Below are 19,552 nucleotides of genomic sequence, written 5' to 3' on the forward strand. Positions count from 1 at the left end.
GAACTTCCCTGGTGGCGCAGTGATTAAGAATCTGCCTACCAATGCAGGGGACATGGGTTCGATCCCTGGTCTGGGAAGATCCCACATGCCGTGGAGCAGCTAAGCCTGTGTGCCACAACTACTGAAGCCCGGGCGCCTAGGACCCGTGCTCCGCAACAAGAGAAGCCACCGCAGTGAGAAGCCCATGCACCACATCGAGGAGTAGCCCCCCACTCTCTGCAACTAGAGGAAGCCCGTGTGCAGCAATGAAGACCCAACGAAGACAAAAATAAATAAATAAAAGAAAATAAAGAAGTCTACTTTGTTGAGCCTATACCTTTAATCTGTGATTTCTTTAGAAAACTGCAGAAAACCCCACGGCACAGTTTTCTGAAAAATTAGACAGCAAAATGGTTCTGTGAAACATTTCCTGAAGGGAAGATTGAATCTACTTTGCAAGGGAATCTTGGCGTGCATTAGTCAGAATGCAAGCAATTTATAATTTGTTCAGTACTCAGTAAGTACCCAAAAAATTATCCTACAGTTCATGTAACTAAAATGATAACAGAAAGCAAGTCATTTGTTTCCAGGTAAATATTATTTTTATTACTTGTATAGCTCTTCCTGCCACTCATCCCCATTCTATAGGAGTTGTGCCATAATTTAAATGTTTGGCCTTTATCCCATAATTTAAATGTTTGGCTGGTACTTGGAGGTTGCGGTACAGTGGGACGTTGTTTGCTTGTGACCAGATCCTTCCTCTTCAAGGGCAGTGGTTTGCAAACAGCTCTTTTAGCAGCAAAATCTGCCAAATCTTAAGGGGTAACAAATGAAAGAGGAGCTTCTCTGATGGAGGCAGAGGAGGGCAAAACCAAGAGAATGGAAGGGTGGCCCGGGGATTCCTGGTGACCCTTCATCCCACTCCTTCCTGCTCCCAATGTGCTCTGAGATCTGAGTTGCCTTAGCTCAGAAATATCTCATGAGCAGAAGGTTATATTTATTCATCAAGGCTCAGTCAGGAAAACAGAAGCCATTTTAGGGATTTCAAGCAAGAGGGAATTGAATACAAGGAATTGGATGTTTTAAAAATTGCTAAAAGGGCTTAGAAAATAGTTGGAAGGAAGCAAAGAGCAAGGAAAACGAGCGGCTGGCTTGCCGGGAAATGAAGAAATACAGGAACCGCGCCAGTGGTTTCACCCGCCTGCAGTCAGGAAGCAGCTGTTGCAGAAGCTCTCTTGGAAGCTGCCGCAAGCCTCTTACTGGCCATCTGCTTGAGCATCTTTCTCCCACTGCAAGAGGAGAATGATGCCCTGCCTTTCTTTTCGCCTTCCACATCTTTCGGGAGTGCCTCTCAGTGGCAGAATCTAAACTCCAAACCCTACGGGCAAGAAGTTGGAAAATGTCATTCCTTTGCTTCCAGGAAAGGGGCTGGGGATGATGCCAAGATGACAACAGACAAGGGCACAGTGTATTTGCCCATCTCACTTTCTATAGTAAATTTAATCTAGGGTGATATCAAAGGGAACATAGTTCCAAGAAAGCAAATAAAATAACAAGTCTCCTATGGTGGTAAATATAGAAACCATCTTTCCAAAATAAGCCTGATTCAGCTGTTTTAGCCTTAATAGAAGACCTGACTTGTCAGTGTCTTTATGTGCGTATTGAAATAATTTATAACGCAATTTCAGTCTCTTCAAGTGAAATCGCAATATCTATCATTTCAGGTCAAAATTTCAGCGTCTATATGGATTCATCATCATTACTCCCTTACCTCTACCACATGGACACATACTCATGTGTATTTCTTCTCTCTCCTCATCGTGCCTTTGGAAGGAGGGAAAATAAACTGTGACCATGAAATAAATGCTAATTCAAAATATAAATATAAATATTACCTTTCCGGCCCTATGTGAGTAAGGAAGACCTGATCTCTCAAAAACACAATTTCAAAGCTTTTTTGAATATCCTTCTGAACTCCTAAGATAACACCCCAGTTCACTTTGCTAAAGAAGCAAGTACTGGGGACATCCTTTTCTTGAAAAGAGAGATCCTTGTCATTCCTCCCTCAAAATAAGGTGAGAAAGACTACTTGCTCTCCTCCCAAGCTGCTTTTGAGTGTCGTTCCTTGCTTTCCCACCAAACTGCCACCTCCTCATGCCTGCCTGAAATGCCCTCTTTTACTGGATTTGCAGCCCTGAAGAAAATCATTCTCCCCTTGTTGTGGATGAAAAGAGCAAATTTAAGCCTGCCACCCTGAATCCTTTTTTTCCTCCTGCATGTCTCCACTGATTTGAACGTTGAGAGAATTCTGTAGTGTTCTCAGACCTTTGCAGTTCCTTATTTTAAGGTCAAAATGTCATGAGTTTATACAGTTTGAATGTCTTAATATCTCAACATGTCATTTCCTTTCTGTCCGTTAGCCACAGGAACAACTAAGCCCACAGCTGTCTGGTTTTTTGCAAGGTGTTTTGATGAGTAAGGAGATGAGTCTAGGAGTTTCACTCTTCCAGAGTTCCCACTAGGAGATCCAACAATAATAGCATAGATTTACTGAGCCCTTACTATGTACTAAACATTGTTCTGAAAGCTTTATGTGTTTTATATCATTGAATCCTTACACAGACCTTTGGAGGCTGAAACGATAACTGCTCCAATTCAAAGTTTTCACAATTTGCCCAAGGTTATTCAGTTGAGCTGAGTCAAGTGGTTGAGTCAGAATTTAACCACTACTTTCTGAACCTAAACATAGGTAGTTAACCCCAAAGAAATGTTGTGGTAGGTAGAAAAATCAGGTTCATAATTAATATGAGAACCATACTCTTTTACTTCAGGAAATAAAATTATCTAGATTTCAGGCAATATCCTGAAATTATGTAATCACCTGATAGATAAATGATTGCTTCTCTATGTAGCTTACCCTTAACTGGCATAAAAACAGATTATTAATCTTTTGGTTTTTAGAAAGTTGATTCTGGAAGCATCTCTGTGAACTGTTAATTATCCTAGGGATTATATGGCAAGACCAGAATGGATGTGTGAACAGTATTCATGTGTTACTAATGTATAAAGACAGAAATATGGCTGTATATTATGAACCTTCACAAGGCATTAGTCAATAGGTGTGTGGCACCCATTCATCAGTTTAGCCCGCACAGGGTATATCTGACCCAAGAGAAATTAAAGGGGAGCTACTTAACTGTTATTTTTACTGCATCCTGGAGAAGTGGCCACGCTTGTTCTCACTGAGTAGAAATTCTCTTAGCAAGATTTATATCTGCAAACCCTGCACTGTGTGTTAGCAAGTTAATTCTCTCCATATTTCTTACTTCCAGCCTGCTTCAAAGGGAGCTGTCACCAACTACACAGCTAGTCTCGGTGATCGTCTGTGTGCTTGGTGGCCGGGTCAACTCTGTCTTGCAGTTAAGTCACATAGCAATAGGATCAGAGTGACCAGTGCTTCTAGAATTCTACCTATTTTTCTCTGCAGTAATAGTAGCTCATCAGGTTTTGCCATTAAATGCATAAAGCTAGTATAATCGTTCCTTTACCTGAAGCTATAGATAAAGGAGAAGAATACTGGGTTTTTGTCATTTTTTTCATTCAACACATCGTTATTGAATATGTAATAGTAGTAGTAATAGTAATTGCCATATATTAAGCCCTTGTGTGCCGAACGCTATTCTAACAGTTTATATATTTTCTCATTTAATATTCAGAATCCCATGAGGTAGGTATGAGGAGTCTCCTTTTACAAGTGGAGAATCTGTGATGGAGAAATTCACCCAAATGGTATATGAGAAAGTCAGAATTTGAACTCAGGTCTGTCTCCAAAGGGTACCATCTTGTTCATTGAACTTGATACTTGACTACTGGTTGCAGAAACTGCTTTATATGCTGGGGCTACAAAGATAAAAGTGAGGTTGTACTTGCTGTCAGTCAAGAATGTAATGTTTATTTCTCAACTTGGCCCAAATTTATGAATGATGCAGCTGTCTGAGCAGGAAACTCATGAAAAAAGGCAAAGAAAAAATTAAAATGAAGAGAGATGACATATAGGATTTTCATTTTAACTCCTTTAGTTCTATCTTTATTTGTGGCACTTTTTTGCTGTCATATTGCGTTACATGCTTTCTTTCCATTTGGTTCAGTTTTACCATTTGTAAATGGACCTAATGTGTCTAATTTACCTAGTGAATAAGCCATCTCCTTATTCTCTTTGGAAGTTTTACAAGTGCAAAGCTGGAAGGATCCTGTTTGAACACATGCATAAATGTTATCACTTTGCTGTATAATATTTTTGCCTCTAAAATTCTCTTAAAACTTAAATCTGTGTCATTTTTTCACCAAAATATCTGGTTAAGTATTTATTAACATTTTAAGATGCTCTTTGATGCAGGGTTTTACAGGAATACAAAAGGCTTACAAAGTCCATGGAAATCTAAGATAGCTCTACAGTAGTGTCTTTCAACAGAAGGACAGGAGCTATTCATTAACGTTTCCCCCCATTTCTCTTTCATATCTGGCAGGACCTGAATTGGCCATACCACACACCTTTTTAGTAGACGATTAGGTTTTTACCAAGCCTCAGGGACGATTATTTGGAATAAAAGAAAAATCCATCTTAATGTTTCCCCCCAGGACTGAAAGAGACTGAGATCTGTCATTCCCAAGGTGTAAAAACCATGTGTGTGTGCTGTTTGCACTGCATGGAGATAGGAGTCTAATGCTAAATGTAATGGAGGTCCAGGGCCTGCTCAAGCTTGTGACCATCAAGCACTGTTTCGTGAGTAACTGGATGTGTTTCCCACTATGGAACTCTGCGGTGTGTAGGATAAACTGTTGGCTCAGAATTGGCCTCTCTCCTGTGGTAGCCTAAGGAAACAGCTATCCTTTTTTACCTTGGTTCTTATTTTTGATTTGTTCTTCACAATGGGCCTTACACAAATCTCCTTTGCTTTCCGTATATAGGTCAGTATTTGGCATAATCCTGCGGTTTCAAACACTCATAGGCTTTCTGGAGCTTCAGTTTCTTACCCTGAAATAGAATAATGTCACAGGCTACTAAACTATTTGGAAAACATAGGTTAACAGCATTGTGAAGATATAATGGGAAAAAAATTTATGAAATTCTTTGGTTTGTTCTTAACTTGAAGATTAAATTCCGTAGGCATTATTGCTGATTATATATATATAAAGAAGAGCTATAGACTATGAGAGACGCTAGGAAGAATAAGTTATTGCCTTTGTTGTCTTGGATCTCACAATCTACCAGGGATTCTGTAGGCAAATAACAGTGCAAGGTGAAAGTGGTGAGGCCAGAAGAGGAGGGCAGAGAGTTACTAGAGTTCAGGGGACGGTCCCTAGCTTTGTGGCAGGTGCTGTGTTAGGGACCACTTTCCCCATTTGGTCCTCACAACAACTCTCCGAGTTGTAGAGATGAGGAAAACGAAGCTTGGGGTTCTTAAGAAATGTGTTCTAGAGGTGATTAAAAAGTGGAAGAATAAATTTTACTCCTTTGGGAAACAATAGAAAAGAGTATGGTTTCACAGAGATGAAAATTACTCTTAAGCATCATCCATAAAATTAAGTGCAAGTTATTTTTTTTAACTGAAGTATAGTTGATTTACAATGTTGTGTTAGTTTCTGGTGTACAGCAAAGTGATTCATATATATATATATATATATATATATATATATATATATATATATATATATATTCTTTTTCAGATTCTTTTCCATTATAGGTTATTACAAGATATTGACTATAGCTCCCTGTGCTATACAGTAGAACCTTGTTGTTTACCTATTTTATATATAATCGTGTGTATCTGTTAATCCCAAACTCCTAATTTATCCCTCCCCCTTCCCCCTTTGGTAACCATAAGTTTAAGTGTCTGTGAGTCTATTTCTGTTTTGTACATAACTTCATTTGTATCATTTTTTTAGATCCCACATATAAGTCATATCATATGGTATTTGTCTTTGTCTATCTGACTTACTTCACTTGGTATGATAATCTCTAGGTCCATCCATGTTGCTGCAAATGGCAAAAGTGCAATCTCTTTGTAAAAGCTGGTCTTCGGGTTCTTTTGGTGTAGGTTTTGTTTTGTTTTTGTTTTTGCCTTATAATAATACATTCCCAAATAAATGTTATTGAACATCTGGGACATTGGGCTGGGCACTGAGTGGGACAGGCATATTTTTTCAGCCCCAAAGAGTTACTATCTATAGTTAGGAGACTATAGGACATTTCAGAGGAGAGAGAGGGGAGTGATAGGGAGAGGTTCCAGAGAACACTAAGAATTTATATTGCTCATCATCTTATGATTAATAGTGGGAAAAGATGTAACATGTTTACATGTTACAGTTTTTAAAAATCTCTTTTATTTGCCCTTCTTCCTCTATAAGGGTGGACAAAAAAGAGCTCCCTTCCAGAAGCAGCAGTGAAAAGGCTTAGCATTCTTGATGCATGGCTATGAGATACAAAAGGATTCGTTGGTTGGGTGTGATGTTTCATAGAGCAGGCTGTATTTCCAGAGCTGGTTATACACATGTGTATGCATGTACATACAGGTCCTAATCTGAATAATGCACAATATGTCCCCATACTTTACAATCATAATTTTATAGGTCAAGGAGCAATTTGAGTCAGCATTTTGGTTTTCAAAATCAATTGACTTTGCTAGTTTAAACCCAAAATTTCTAAAGTGATCGGGACTGAAAAGAGGTAGTTACTGTTTGGGGACAGAAGAACCATTACTTCTGAAATAGGAAGCAAAATGGAGAGAACCTACCAAACATGTTTCTTAGATAAGGCCCATACTTATGTACAGATAACTTAAAACTAGGTTCTAAATTGTTAGGAGAGTGGGAAAGAGTGACTATATGACTTGATAATAGGGGCTAAAGCTAGGACTGTTGGCAAAGAGTAGCTAGGTGTTAAAAATGTGTTTCAGGAAAGAGAAAGTATGATCAGAAGAGTCACCATGAAATTTTAGCTCGGAGTAATTGGCTTAGTTAAGGAGGAAGAACATCTCTATCATAAGAAAATTCAAATTAAATGCTAATATGACAGTAGATACTTTAGCATGTGAAGATCACCTATCCATACCAGAAGCCAGTAGGTTTCATAGATAAATAATTTATTTAAGAATACTTATAGTGCTCGCTTCAACAGCACATATACTAAAATTGGAATGATACAGAGAAGATTAGCATGGCCCCTGTGCAAATATGATGCACAAATTCATGAAGTGTTCCATATTTTTAAGCAAAAAAAAAAAAAAGAATACTTATAAGTACCTACTGTGTACAAAGCACTGGAGTGGAGGAAGGTTAACATACATATGCTGCAAATAATTTAAGGGAATGAATAAAAAGTAGGGATAGTGGTGCAGAGAAGTTAAGAAGGCTGAGGATAGAGCTAGCTGGCATTAGAGTTCCAACTTGGAACTGTGGTATTATAGTGTAGGACACTTTTAAATCCTACCCTAGTGTTGGACTCGATAGTAGCATATCCCATAGGTATTTAAGGAGAAAAAAGAGGTTAGATGGGGGTCTCCTGTCACAGCCCCCATTGACTCTGTAAACCCCAGGAGTTCTTAGTGTCACAGGCTAATCACCATCCTTAATTTTATTTTTTTATAATGTGTGCCAGATTACAGCACCAAAGGATCTCAAAATTATTTCCAAAATCTAATAATACATTGCTCTAGGAGTTAGGAAGGTCCTATTACCACAATTTTCTAAATAGGAAAACTGAAGATTGAAAACTAAACAATTTTACCCCAGGTTCAAGCAGAGATCATTATGTGGTATCTGTACAAATAGGAAGAGGAGTCAGAAATAACGATTATACCAAAATTTGATCTTCTAAACTGTTTTCCAGTGAGAAAATCTCATGAGATCATTCTTCATTGTCTTTTCCCATCTTCTAAAAAGTGTGAATTCACAGAGTTAACCTTACTTTTCCTGCTATAACCATCTTTCCCTTTTCAATTTATCACTTTCATGACAGCTGATACTAGTGTAAGCTAGCTAATATTGCAACAATTTTAGATAATATTGCAGATGCACAAGGACATCCTCCTATGATAAAGAAGTCACAGTAAGTTGCGATTGAAAGTGTAGCAGCTGCATCCTTGAAAACAGATGCTCTTCTGGGTCTGAATGAGTTCAATTTTGACTAATTTTAAGACCTAAACAGATTTCAGTCTGGTTAATATTAGGATGTGGAACCACTTGAGACATCCTAATGTCCTAGGCTGATTGCTTCTCCGTGACAGTTAGTATATGGCTTTCCTTGAGAGATGCTGAGTATTCGATATGCCAGGGATTTTATTTCGATAGAAGAGAGAGACCCCCAAGTCTTGGCTTCAGGAAGGTGGACTCATGAAATCAAGGTGACTTCTAAAGGCAATACAATTTATAGAAAAAGTACTTAGGCTGTAGGGATTGGCCAGAATTGTCTTAAATTGTACTTTTGCAAGATTCCTAGACAGCCCAGGAAACCAGCTGTAATAAATTACTTCCCTATCCCTACTCTGTCCCTAGGATATACTCAAGAAACTAAAGTGAAAGTTATAGTTGTAAATGGCAAGTCATTCCTTCTCCTGCCTGATCTTTATCAATCTGTTACTATATGAATTATTTGTCATGTTATATTGGTCAATTAAATCATTTGTTCTGTTTAAAAAGGCTTTGATCAAGCTCCTGTAATGCCTCCTGTTATTCTGCTGGCCCTGAAAATGTGGGTGCGTGTGTGTGTGTGTGTGTATTTGTGTTTGTGTGTGTATAAAATCCCTTACTTGAAGGAGCTAATGATCTGGTAGGGATACATACTGATAAACAGATAATATCAATGGAATATGATAACTAATAGAACTGTGTGAAAAACACAACCAGAGGAACAAGTGACCCTGCCTGGAGAATCGAGAAAGACTTTCTGAGCCAGAAAGCATGAATAGTTCAGAAAGAGGAATAAGAGCCATCAAAGGTATAGAATCCTAAAACACCATAATATGTTTAGGGAATTTGCTTTAAAAGGGTGGCAGGTCAAAGGGCCCAGAGTTGCGGAAGAGAGAAGTTGGAGAGGAAGGAGAAAGTGATGAAAGATGGAGAAAAACTGAAGTGTTGGGCAGAAACCCAAAATCATGGAAAGCCTTGCTAAGGAGGTTCATGGTATAAGCAATGGGAAACATTGATACTGTTTTTACAAGTAATTGACATAGTCAAATTTTGTGTCTTAGATAAATAACTGTTTAACGTATATTTAATTAGCTAAATATGGAAAATTGAAGTAAGGTAGGGGCCAGGCATTGAGGCAGAGACATCAGTTAGGAGATTACTGCAGTAGTCCATGGAAGAGATGAGGGCTCCACCAAGAAAGTGAGCAAATATAGAAACGACAAAATATATTAAGAAAACATTTAGGAAATAAAGTTGGCAGAAATTATTCCTTGCTGAGGGGAGTGAGAGAGGAGAGAGAGGAGATTACTCTCAGTATTTGCAGCTGAGATTTCCTAGATTTATATACCAGCAACAGAAAGAGAATTCAGGATAAAGAGCAGATGCTAAAGATAGACTTCAGTTATGAACACATTGCATTTGAGAGGCCTGCAGGATGTACAGTAAAGATAGCTTGCAGACGGTTGATCAAATGTAGTTTAGGAGTCAACAATTCCAAGATAATAGCAAAAACCATGAAAATTGATGAGCTCACTCAGAGCATATAGAATGACAAGCAAGGGAGACCAATGGAGAAAAAAATCCCTGGGAACCCCAACATTTATGGGTGCGCTAAAGGAAGAGGATCCAGTGAAGGAAATTATTAAAACAATGGCAGAGGGCTTCCCTGGTGGCACAGTGGTTGAGAGTCCGCCTGCCGATGCAGGGGACACGGGTTCGTGCCCTGGTCCGGGCAGATCCCACATGCCGCAGAGTGGCTGGGCCTGTGAGCCATGGCCGCTGAGCCTGTGCATCCGGAGCCTGTGCTCCGCAACAGGAGAGGCCACAACAGTGAGAGGCCCACATACAACAACAACAACAACAACAAGAAAAAAAAACACAACGGCAGAGAGATGAAAGGACACCCAGAGAATTTTGGTGCCCTACAAGCCAAAAGAAAACAGAATTTCAAGAAGGAAATGGGTAGTCCTGTGGAATGTATCAGAGAGCCTTTCTGAGGGTAGGATGGAGGGTAGGATTGAAAAGTGCCCAGTGGATTTGGCAATTAGGATACCATTGGTGACTATTATCAGAATAATTATCTAATAAACAGGTGAAAGCAGAAATCAGATTATGGCACATGAAAGAATTAATGGAAGGCAAGACTATGGAGAAAGCAAATGCTGACAGTCCTTTTGAAGTCTTAATAAGAATCTGAGGGACGTCCTTGGTGGCGCAGTGGTTAAGAATCTGCCTGCCGATGCACTGGACACGGATTCAAGCCCTGGTCTGGGAAGATCCCACATGCCATGGAGCAATTAAGCCTGTGTGCCACAACTACTGAAGCGCACGCTCCAGAGCCCGTGAGCCACAACTACTGAGCCCACGTGCCACAACTGCTGAAGCCCGCGCGCCTAGAGCCCGTGCTCCACAACAAGAGAAGCCACCACAATGAGAAACCCGCACACCGCAACCAAGAGTAGCCCCTGCTCGCCGCAACTAGAGAAAGCCCACGCACAGCAGCAAAGACCCAATGCAGCCAAAAATAAATAAATAAATAAATAAAATATTTTTTTAAAAAAAGAATCTGAAGTGCTCAAGAGAGGAGTTAAGAGAGTGGGAAGGGCAAAGGGCCTGGGGAGCACAGCATGAATTTGGGAAAGTTGCTGAGGAAGAGAAAGGAACTAGCCAAGTCCTAGTGAAGGATTGACAGGTGGTAGTGAAGACTTTTGGGGGATTAAAATCCAGAAAATGTTAGTGGCAACAGTCTGTACTTTGTTCTGTTTTCCTGTCAAAAGATGAGTCGCAGAATTAGCCCAGGATTAGATCAGGTTGCCACAGAAGAATCTACCTAGAGAGTCATTGGCCAGACAGTGGCATTGGCATATGGCCACCTCCAGCCACAAGCAAGGCTGGGAATGCAGACATTTAGCTTCTCATAGTCTACTGTGGAGTGAACAAGAGAGCATTGGCCATATCTGTTGGTTCAGCTAACAAGCAGTGTCTGCCCCAGAGACCAAGGTTCAGCATCCTCATATAAACCCACCAATTTAGCACAGAAAGCCACAGTCACATTGCCACAAATAGTTAGGCATCTCAAAGATGCATGCTTTTATACAGTGGTTGTAAGAGGAACAAGGATACTTTGAACGATCTGATGTGCCCCATCCCCAGTAGTAGAAAAACAGCTCAAAGTGCGTATCTTAATAAAATAATCAAGTACTAATATTGTTAAAGCCTAATATATGTGGGCTTCGCCAATGTGAAGAGCAATCCCTGAGATAAATATACAGCCATGAACCTCTGAAAGAGTGTGTGTGTATGTGTGTGGGTGTCCAGTAACCTCCTATCTTGACTATAATCTCCCAAGCAGATTCTCTCAGCGTTGCTTTTTTGTAAATTTCCATTTGACATTTGAGAGCTAGGTAATTGTTTTGTGTTGGCTTTGCCATGCTCAGCACTTCTTGCCATGCTCAGCACTTCTTTTCTCAGTATATTCCTTCTTGTTAAGAAAACTTCATAAATTTCAGTGAGCCCTGAGGAATTCTCAGACCAGCTTTTCAGTGGAGCCCTGGGCATCAGTTTTCATGTGCTTTACTAAAATGTTATTTTTGCTGTAGATTACAGTCTAGCTAAATGTACAGCATGCTGCTATTCTAAACTACTTCTACCTCACCTCTACCTTGCAAGTTTTATGTAGACTGCTTTCCTGGCTATTAGCTTACTCTACTTGGATTCTTTTTTTTTTTTCTTTTTTTTAAATTTGCAGAGTTTGGCCAGTCAGCTGCTACACATGATGAAATTACGTATTTCTGTAAGAAGAAAGGGAATGTTTTTTAACTTGGTGAAATTTGTCCAAAACGCCTTTGGTAGGTTGGGAGATTAGTATAGCCTTAGACCTTGGACCATGAGCCCAGTTTCCTTAGGGTCTGATTTCCTCTTTTTATTTATTTATTTGTTTAAATTTATTTATTTATTTATTTATTTATTTATTTATTTATGGCTGCACTGGGTCTTCGTTGCTGTGTGTGGGCTTTCTCTAGTTGCGGAGAGCTGGGGCTACTCTTCGTTGCGGTGCGTGGGCCTCTCATTGCGGTGGCTTCTCTTGTTGCAGAGCATGGGCTCTAATGCGCAGGCTCAGTAGTTGAGGCACGCAGGCTCTAGAGCGCAGGCTCAGTAGTTGTGGCGCACAGGCTTAGTTGCTCCATGGCATGTGGGATCTTCCCAGACCAGGGCTTGAACCCGTGTCCCCTGCACTGGCAGGCAGATTCTTAACCACTGCACCACCAGTGAAGCCCCTTTCCCTTTTTTTATTGATATATACGTTGCTCTTCATGGCACAGGTAGTGTCACACAACAGAGGAATCAAAAGCGCTAAAATGCCTTGAAATATTAGACTAGTGTTACTTATAGTTGCTTTCTTCCAGTCTGCCAAAAGAAAACATTATGAAGGCAGTAATCTCACCTTGCAGTCAAACAACTTGAATAATGATAGCATCAGAAGGAAAGCAGTGTCTACATCCAGTCCTACAGACCGAGTTAGCGAACATCTCGGACGATGCCAAGGCTGGTAATAAGTTTAATCCATCGCTATATTTCCTTCCTCCTTACACGTCAGTTCCCTTGAACAAAATTCTTTTTTTGTGTGTGTTTGCCATGATATTTTAATTTATTGAAGTCTGTTGCCACTGAGGAGAACTTAACCTTTTAATTCTTGACGGTCTCTCCAGGCTCGTCTCTGTGCTTGGCTGAGTCTAGGAATAGATGCAGCTCTGAAAGCCCAAAACTGCAGATATGCCTTCCACTACATATGTTGACTCCCTGCTCTGTAAGGTGGACACCTCCCAAGTTAGCCAGTAGTGCCTCGCCAAATCCCATGTCCCCTAAGTCCAGGGAGCCCTTCATCCAAATGACACAGCATCCTCTGAGAAGGAGAAGAATTTTCACATGGAAAAGCAAAAGATACTAATAAATGAAATTGAACCTCAAGGTGGATGGAATTATCTTTTAAGTACCTTGTTGCTATAATTAAGCTAGGACTCTTAACCTGGACAAATCATTTGCTAAAGAATAATTAGTACTTGTGTTTATTGTTTATATTAATATTCAGTGAGTTTTATGTGCTATTGTTCGAAGTATTTTATCTACATTAACCCATTCAATACTCCCAACAGCTGTAACTTACTCAGTGTTCCCAACAACCTTCTGAAGGTATGTTATCTCCATTTTACAGAAGAAACTGAGGTGGAAAGAATTTGTCATTAGCTCTTGGTCATAATAATAAGTAAATAGTGGAGACGGGACTCAAGGCCAGCCTTTGAGGCTCTAGAGAACTCAAAGAACTTTTGAATTAAATTGCCAAATTATTGTTGATGATCTTTGAGAAATTATGGGGAACTAGATACACAACAGAAGTCTAGACATAAGGAAATGTAGTTCACATTTTTGCTATTTAGTATTTTCCTGTAGAAAATGGCCAAATGCTATTAAATATTTTATCAATTACTTGCAAGAGATAGAGAAGGTAGGTTTATCAAATTTTCCAAAAAGACCTTTTTAGGGCTTTTAGCCGATTGTAAGTAAGCTCTGTTTGAGTTAAGGAGAATGCAGCACATCCTGTTCCCTCACCCCACACCACCCCAGGAGATTCTAGGCTTACACGCAAGGAACACGGATTCTAGAACAAGGGAATTGATCACTCTTTATAGATAGGTCAGGCCACTCTGTGGTATTTATTATGTTTGGTCCTAAGTCCCACATTTCAAGGGAAATATAGAACAATTGGAATTTTTTTTTGGTGAATTATGAGAATTATAAAATGACTCAGTTGGATTATTTGGAGAATAGTTGAAAGTCTGGGGACATTTAGCCCAAAAAGGAGAAGACTTCAGGGAAGCCAACAGAGATATCTTTAGTACTTGAAGTACTGACATAAGTAGGAGTGATTGTTAAGTTGGCAGAACTAAGGCCAATGATTAGACGTCAATGACAACAGACATGGCTTGATGTAAGATGGTCATATCTTTCTTAGATGGAATAGGCTGCCGCAAGAGGAATTGAGTTTCCTTTCACAAACATTTGTGTGGGTGTGCAACCAGAAGCTGAACAGCCACTTGAAGATGTACAAATAACACAAGCACAGACCACATGGTTGGGCTAGATTACTAAGTTCACTTGCAACTCTGAGTTCCTGTTTCTGTCATTCTGTGAATTGATGCAAGACAATCAGCTGGGCTTTTATGTTTAATCAAGTACCGAAATAGTCTGTCATGTCTCAGATGTCTGATGCTGCCAACACTAGCCTTAGCCAAATTGATAAAAACAACATGATGAACAACAAAATCATATGTCATTTCAAAAAATATCTGTAGGCATCTAATGAAATGATTGGTGTTTTGTCCTCACCCCTTCTTTCAGATCTGTCTCCTGCTCAAGATAACCACGTGAACGTGGATCTCCCACCAGTGTCAGAGCAGATCGTGCAGACGCTGAGCGAACTTGCAAAATCTTTCCAGGATATGGCTGACCGCTGCTTGCTGGTCCTACACCTGGAAGTCAGGTATGACACAGCCAAGCACAAGACTGTGATTTAATTGCACTGTGGGTCATAAATCACTCACTTATGTCTGGAGAGTATCACTATCATTTTTGGTTCGTATTATAGATGTCCTTTTTTTACACTGAAAGTGATTTTTCATGTTAGTCACTGTTAAAGTTTTTAAGCACATGCTGTATTGTGAATATGGTGGTGTGGAGTTTGCATGGCCTGTGACATCAGAATGATCTAGAGTGGAATGTCCAGACCAGTTGGTTAGGCCATCTTAAGTCAGTTAATTAACTTTACTAACTCAGTTTCCTCCTCTTAAAAATAGGAACAGTAATTTCTGACTTAGAGATTTTATAAATGAAATGATAAGTATTAAGTACAATGCCTACCACAGAGTAAGTGCTCAAAATATGGTAGCTTTTTGACTATGATGACTTTATTGCCATTGATATTTTTAGTAAGGTACTATGCTAATCTATACTAAGAAGGGAGTATACAGATGCCAGAACCATGATCCCTTTCTTTAAGAACCTAAAACCGGGACTTCTCTGGTGGCGCAGTAGATAAGGCTCCACGCTCCCAATGCAGGGGGCCCAAGTTTGATCCCTGATCAGGGAACTAGATCCCACATTCATGCTGCTACTAAGAGTTCACACATCACAACTAAGAAGCTGGCAAGCCGCAACTAAGGAGCCCTGGAGCTGCAGCTAAGGAGCCCACCTGCCGCAACTAAGGCCCTGTGCAACCAAATAAAGAAATAAATATTAAAAAAAAAAAGAACCTAAAACCCAATTGAAGACATTAAGTTCAATCATAATTCAAGAAGTTTCCAAGATATGATATTCTTGGACTCTTGCTTCTTCCCCTGAAGTGTAGAATATTCTGATCAGCTTTGGTAGACTCTATTATCACGCCTCTGGAAACGGTAGGAAGAAAAGACTAGAAAGTCTCCAATCATTTATTTATTCATTCAGTAAATATTTATTGAGTGCCGTCTTTGTTCCAGACAGTGGTCTAAGAATTGGGATACAACAATGACAAAAACATTCAAGGTCCCTACTGTCATAGAGCTACATTCTAATTGGGGTGAACAGCCAGTGAGTAAATAAAAAGGGAAATTTCAGCTTAGTGTAACTAAAAAAATAAAATAGCAGAATGGAATTAAACCACGGTATCAAATAGAAATATAAAGTGAGCTACACATGTGAACCACATAAATAATTTAAATATTCTAACGGTTCCATTTGAAAATATAGAAACACGTAAATCATAATATATTTTATCCAACCGGGTATATCCAAAATATTATCATTTCAACATGGAATTAACATAAATATTATTGATCTATTTTGCATTTTTTTGTCCTAAGCTGTTGAAATCTGCTGCATCTTTTACACTACAGCCTGTCAAAATTTGGATTAGTCACATTACAGGTGTTCAGTGGCCACGTGTAGCTATTGTTATACTGGACAGTGCAGAGAATGGCTAGGGTTGACGAGAAAGGGGGATCTGGTATTTTGTTTCATAGATAAAATGGTCAGGGAAGTTGTGACAAGGTACCAAGAAGGAGCCATCTGTCCAATGACCTAGTGGAAAAGAGTTTCAGGCAGGGAGGGGCACTCACGAGGTCCTGAGACAAAACCAAACTGGCAGATTTGAGGAACAGAGAGGAATCCAGTATGACTGTAGCCCAGTGAATAAGGAGGTGGGGAGGAGTGGAAGGAAAGGTAAAGAGGCGGGCTGGAGCCTGATCACGTGGGGTCATGGATCCCGACTCATTATAGGGTCTTACAGACCACGTGAAGAGTTCAGATTGTTTTATTTTTTTTATTGAAGTGTAGTTGATTTACAGTGTTGTGCCATTCTCTGCTGTACAGCATGAGTTCATATTTTATTCTAAGTGCATCAAGAAGCTATTAGAAGGTTTTAAGAAGGGGGAGATATTCATTCATGCATTCACTCATTCACATTTTTAAAAGATCACTCTGGCTGTTGTATGCAAAAAAGTTGCAGAGGGGTCAGTTAAGACCAGATATGAGCACCAGAATGATAGAGGTGAAGGCAGGAGAAGTGTTGGATTTGGGACATGGTCTCAAGGTAGAGCTGATATATTGATAGATTGGATTGGGTGCAGGACTGGTGGCAGTGAGAGAAAGAAAGGACTCCAGGAAAACCACAGCTTTGGGGCCAGGACTCCAGGGAAACCACAGAGCAAAACTGTGTGGATGCCAAGACCATTGAGTGAGGTGAGAAAGACTGAGGGACTGAGAAAGGTTGGGGGAGGGGTAGAAATCAAGAATTCCATTTTGGTGATGTTTGGTTTGAGATGCTTATTAGACATCTGGGTACCAATGTCAAATAGACGGTTGGATATATAGTTTTGAAACATCAGGGTCAAAAACCTCAGGATCAGAAAGTGTATAGTAATACATTTTCTTCTGTATTACTGTGAGACATTATTAAAGTTGATAGAGTATTGCCTTTTTGTTTCGAGTCTTTAGTAGATTTAGGTTTTAAAAATGTAATTAGGATTTTGGTTCGTATGTTTGGACTCCTGTTAGAACTTGGCTATCTTGCAGGTGTGCTCAGGCAAAGCTTACTTGATAATGTATTGTTGATGTCACTTCTTTTGTATGCGCTTGCTTTTTTCATTCTTCATTATCTTGTCCGGTGAGTTACTTCTGTATTGCTTGTGAAGACCTTTGAGTAGGGCAACTGAAGTAGCATGGTAGATTTCGAGTCTGTTTTACTCAGCATTATTTCTGATCTTATTTCTTACATTCAGTTGTTGAGAAATAAAGACTTTTCCTCTGTGATTTCTGATTTGTTTTATGATAAGTTTTAGATTTCTTTTCTATTTATTTACAAGCTGACAGTGAAATAAATCGGGTATTTTCTGTGAATAAGATAAACGCAATCGATGGGGGAAAAAAAACACCCAGTAACACTCTGATGCCTCTGTTACCTGGGTTGCATAGAAAAACAAGGGAACATCAAATTAATTACTATCACAGCTCCTGGAATTTATACCATTGGCTGTGTGGGTTCACAGTGTGTTCTTCATTTGGAATTATCAGCTTGTAGTGTAGTTAATTCCAAGTGGGATACTTTCAAGGCATCTTTGCCTTACTCAAAGGTCTTTGAGTAAGATCTTTTCAATCCTTGACCTCTATCCTGCCCTTTTTATTTTTGTACATATTGGCAGTACTGTTCTTAATAATGCTGAACATATTTTAGTCATTGTTTATTAACTTTACAAGAAACCATTCAATGCTGTAACACCTAATGCTATATCTCCTTCATCATTAGTTTAAAAACAGAAAAAGATCATTTTAAGAATAAATAACAAAAAAAAGACTGAGTTTTAGAGGCCTGGATGCAGAATTATCTTTCCCTGACTTTAAATGAAAACACTAAACATGCTTATTTTTTCCAAATTAAATTTCCTTATGTCTTCATTTAACATGGTTTCAACATTCAGGTTGCTTTCCTATGAATGTGCTCCAGATTGTCTTTGTTCCTGTTCAAGTATGGTACAAAAAACTAGACAGAACCCTCCATGTACGGCTCAGATAGTGAATGTTGACACATTTTATTCATTCCTTGTCACAGTAACAAGCTTTTGTTTGTTTGTACAGTTGATGATAGAAAATGAATAAGGAAAATCTCAAATAAAACATTACTGTAGTTGTCCAAAGCTAGAATAGAGGAGATGGCTAAGTGCTCTGGGCACCCACGGTGGGTGACTGTGGAAGAAACCATTAGCGCATAGAAGGCAGGAATCAGGTGTGCCTCCTTCACTGCTCTGGCTCCAGAACCTGGAACAGTCCTGCTGCATAATAAGCGCTCAGTGACTCTCGAGAATTAGCTGGTTTGAAATCAAACCCAGATAAAGTAAGTGTGGGTTCCCCAAACAAAACCTGTTGCTCATTAAAAGAAAATGAATTGGTTTGGAGATCATTTTCACTTGGCAGTCCATGACATGTATTTAAGAGATACAAAGACTGCATGGCCAGCATCATCCTTGTCATCATCATCAGCTAAGGTTTGTTTTGTCCCCATCCCGCTGTAAAGGAGAATTAGAATTTAGGCCCTGTGGTCCAGGAGCTGGTACAATGAAGAAGTGGCTAGTTAGGCACTGTCTCTAGCACTTTTACCTGAGAAGCCACTATAATAAGAGAGCACAGATAGAATGGACAAAAAAAACTTAATGGGAAAAAATTAATGGGGAAAGCTAGCAAGTCCAGAACAACTTCAAATGCCAAAAATTTGTCTTATTTCCTCAAATATTTTATATCCATAGCCCATCTTTTTCTTTAACATTGTTAAAGTTAAAACCAAAAAGGGTTCTCCCCACCTGTGTGTCTATCCACACATACTCCTTTTCCTCCTAATAAACACTTTATTTGTTTCACTAAAAAAAAAAGAAAAGAAAAGGGTTCTCAAATCCAGTAGGTTCTGTGTTGAAGGACCCATCCAAAGAGCATGTGACATTTTACCTGTGTCACTGTAGGTCACATTTAACCACTAAGCAGTGCTTTTTTACAGTTTGAATCATAAGGCATGTGACAACCCCAAGAGATGAAAGACATGGTGAGACCATTAAAAATTGTTGAGGTTTTTTTTTTTCTATTTGAACTTTAGAAGAAGAAAATTAAGTTGCCATTTGAGTCTAAGATGCTAAGAATGTCACCTTTATCAGCTGATTTCTCTCACCATCAGGAGGGTTCTAAGTGGGTTGAACAGTAACTGCCTGTCGCTGTTGGTATCCTAAGTGTGCACTTTCTGAAAATCAACCATCCCGCTGTGTAATCAGCAATATTTGCAGAAAACCTTAATGCCAAAGTTGTGTTAAGGTCA

The 19,552-nt window shown here is 39.4% G+C and overlaps 1 protein-coding gene across 1 annotated transcript in view; it reads left to right on the forward strand.

Moving 5' to 3' along the window:
* Nucleotides 1-19,552, forward strand: part of EXOC4 (exocyst complex component 4) — a gene marked incomplete at both ends in the record, with an annotated part of 836,896 nt that overhangs the window by 752,458 nt on the left and 64,886 nt on the right. Inside the window, 1 exon segment of the mRNA XM_079711536.1 lies at nt 14,563-14,704. Within this exon segment, the coding sequence (XP_079567662.1) occupies nt 14,563-14,704 (142 nt within the window).

The sequence above is a fragment of the Hyperoodon ampullatus genome, assembly GCF_949752795.1.
Source record: "Hyperoodon ampullatus genome assembly, chromosome: 9".
NCBI classification, from domain to species: domain Eukaryota; kingdom Metazoa; phylum Chordata; class Mammalia; order Artiodactyla; family Ziphiidae; genus Hyperoodon; species Hyperoodon ampullatus.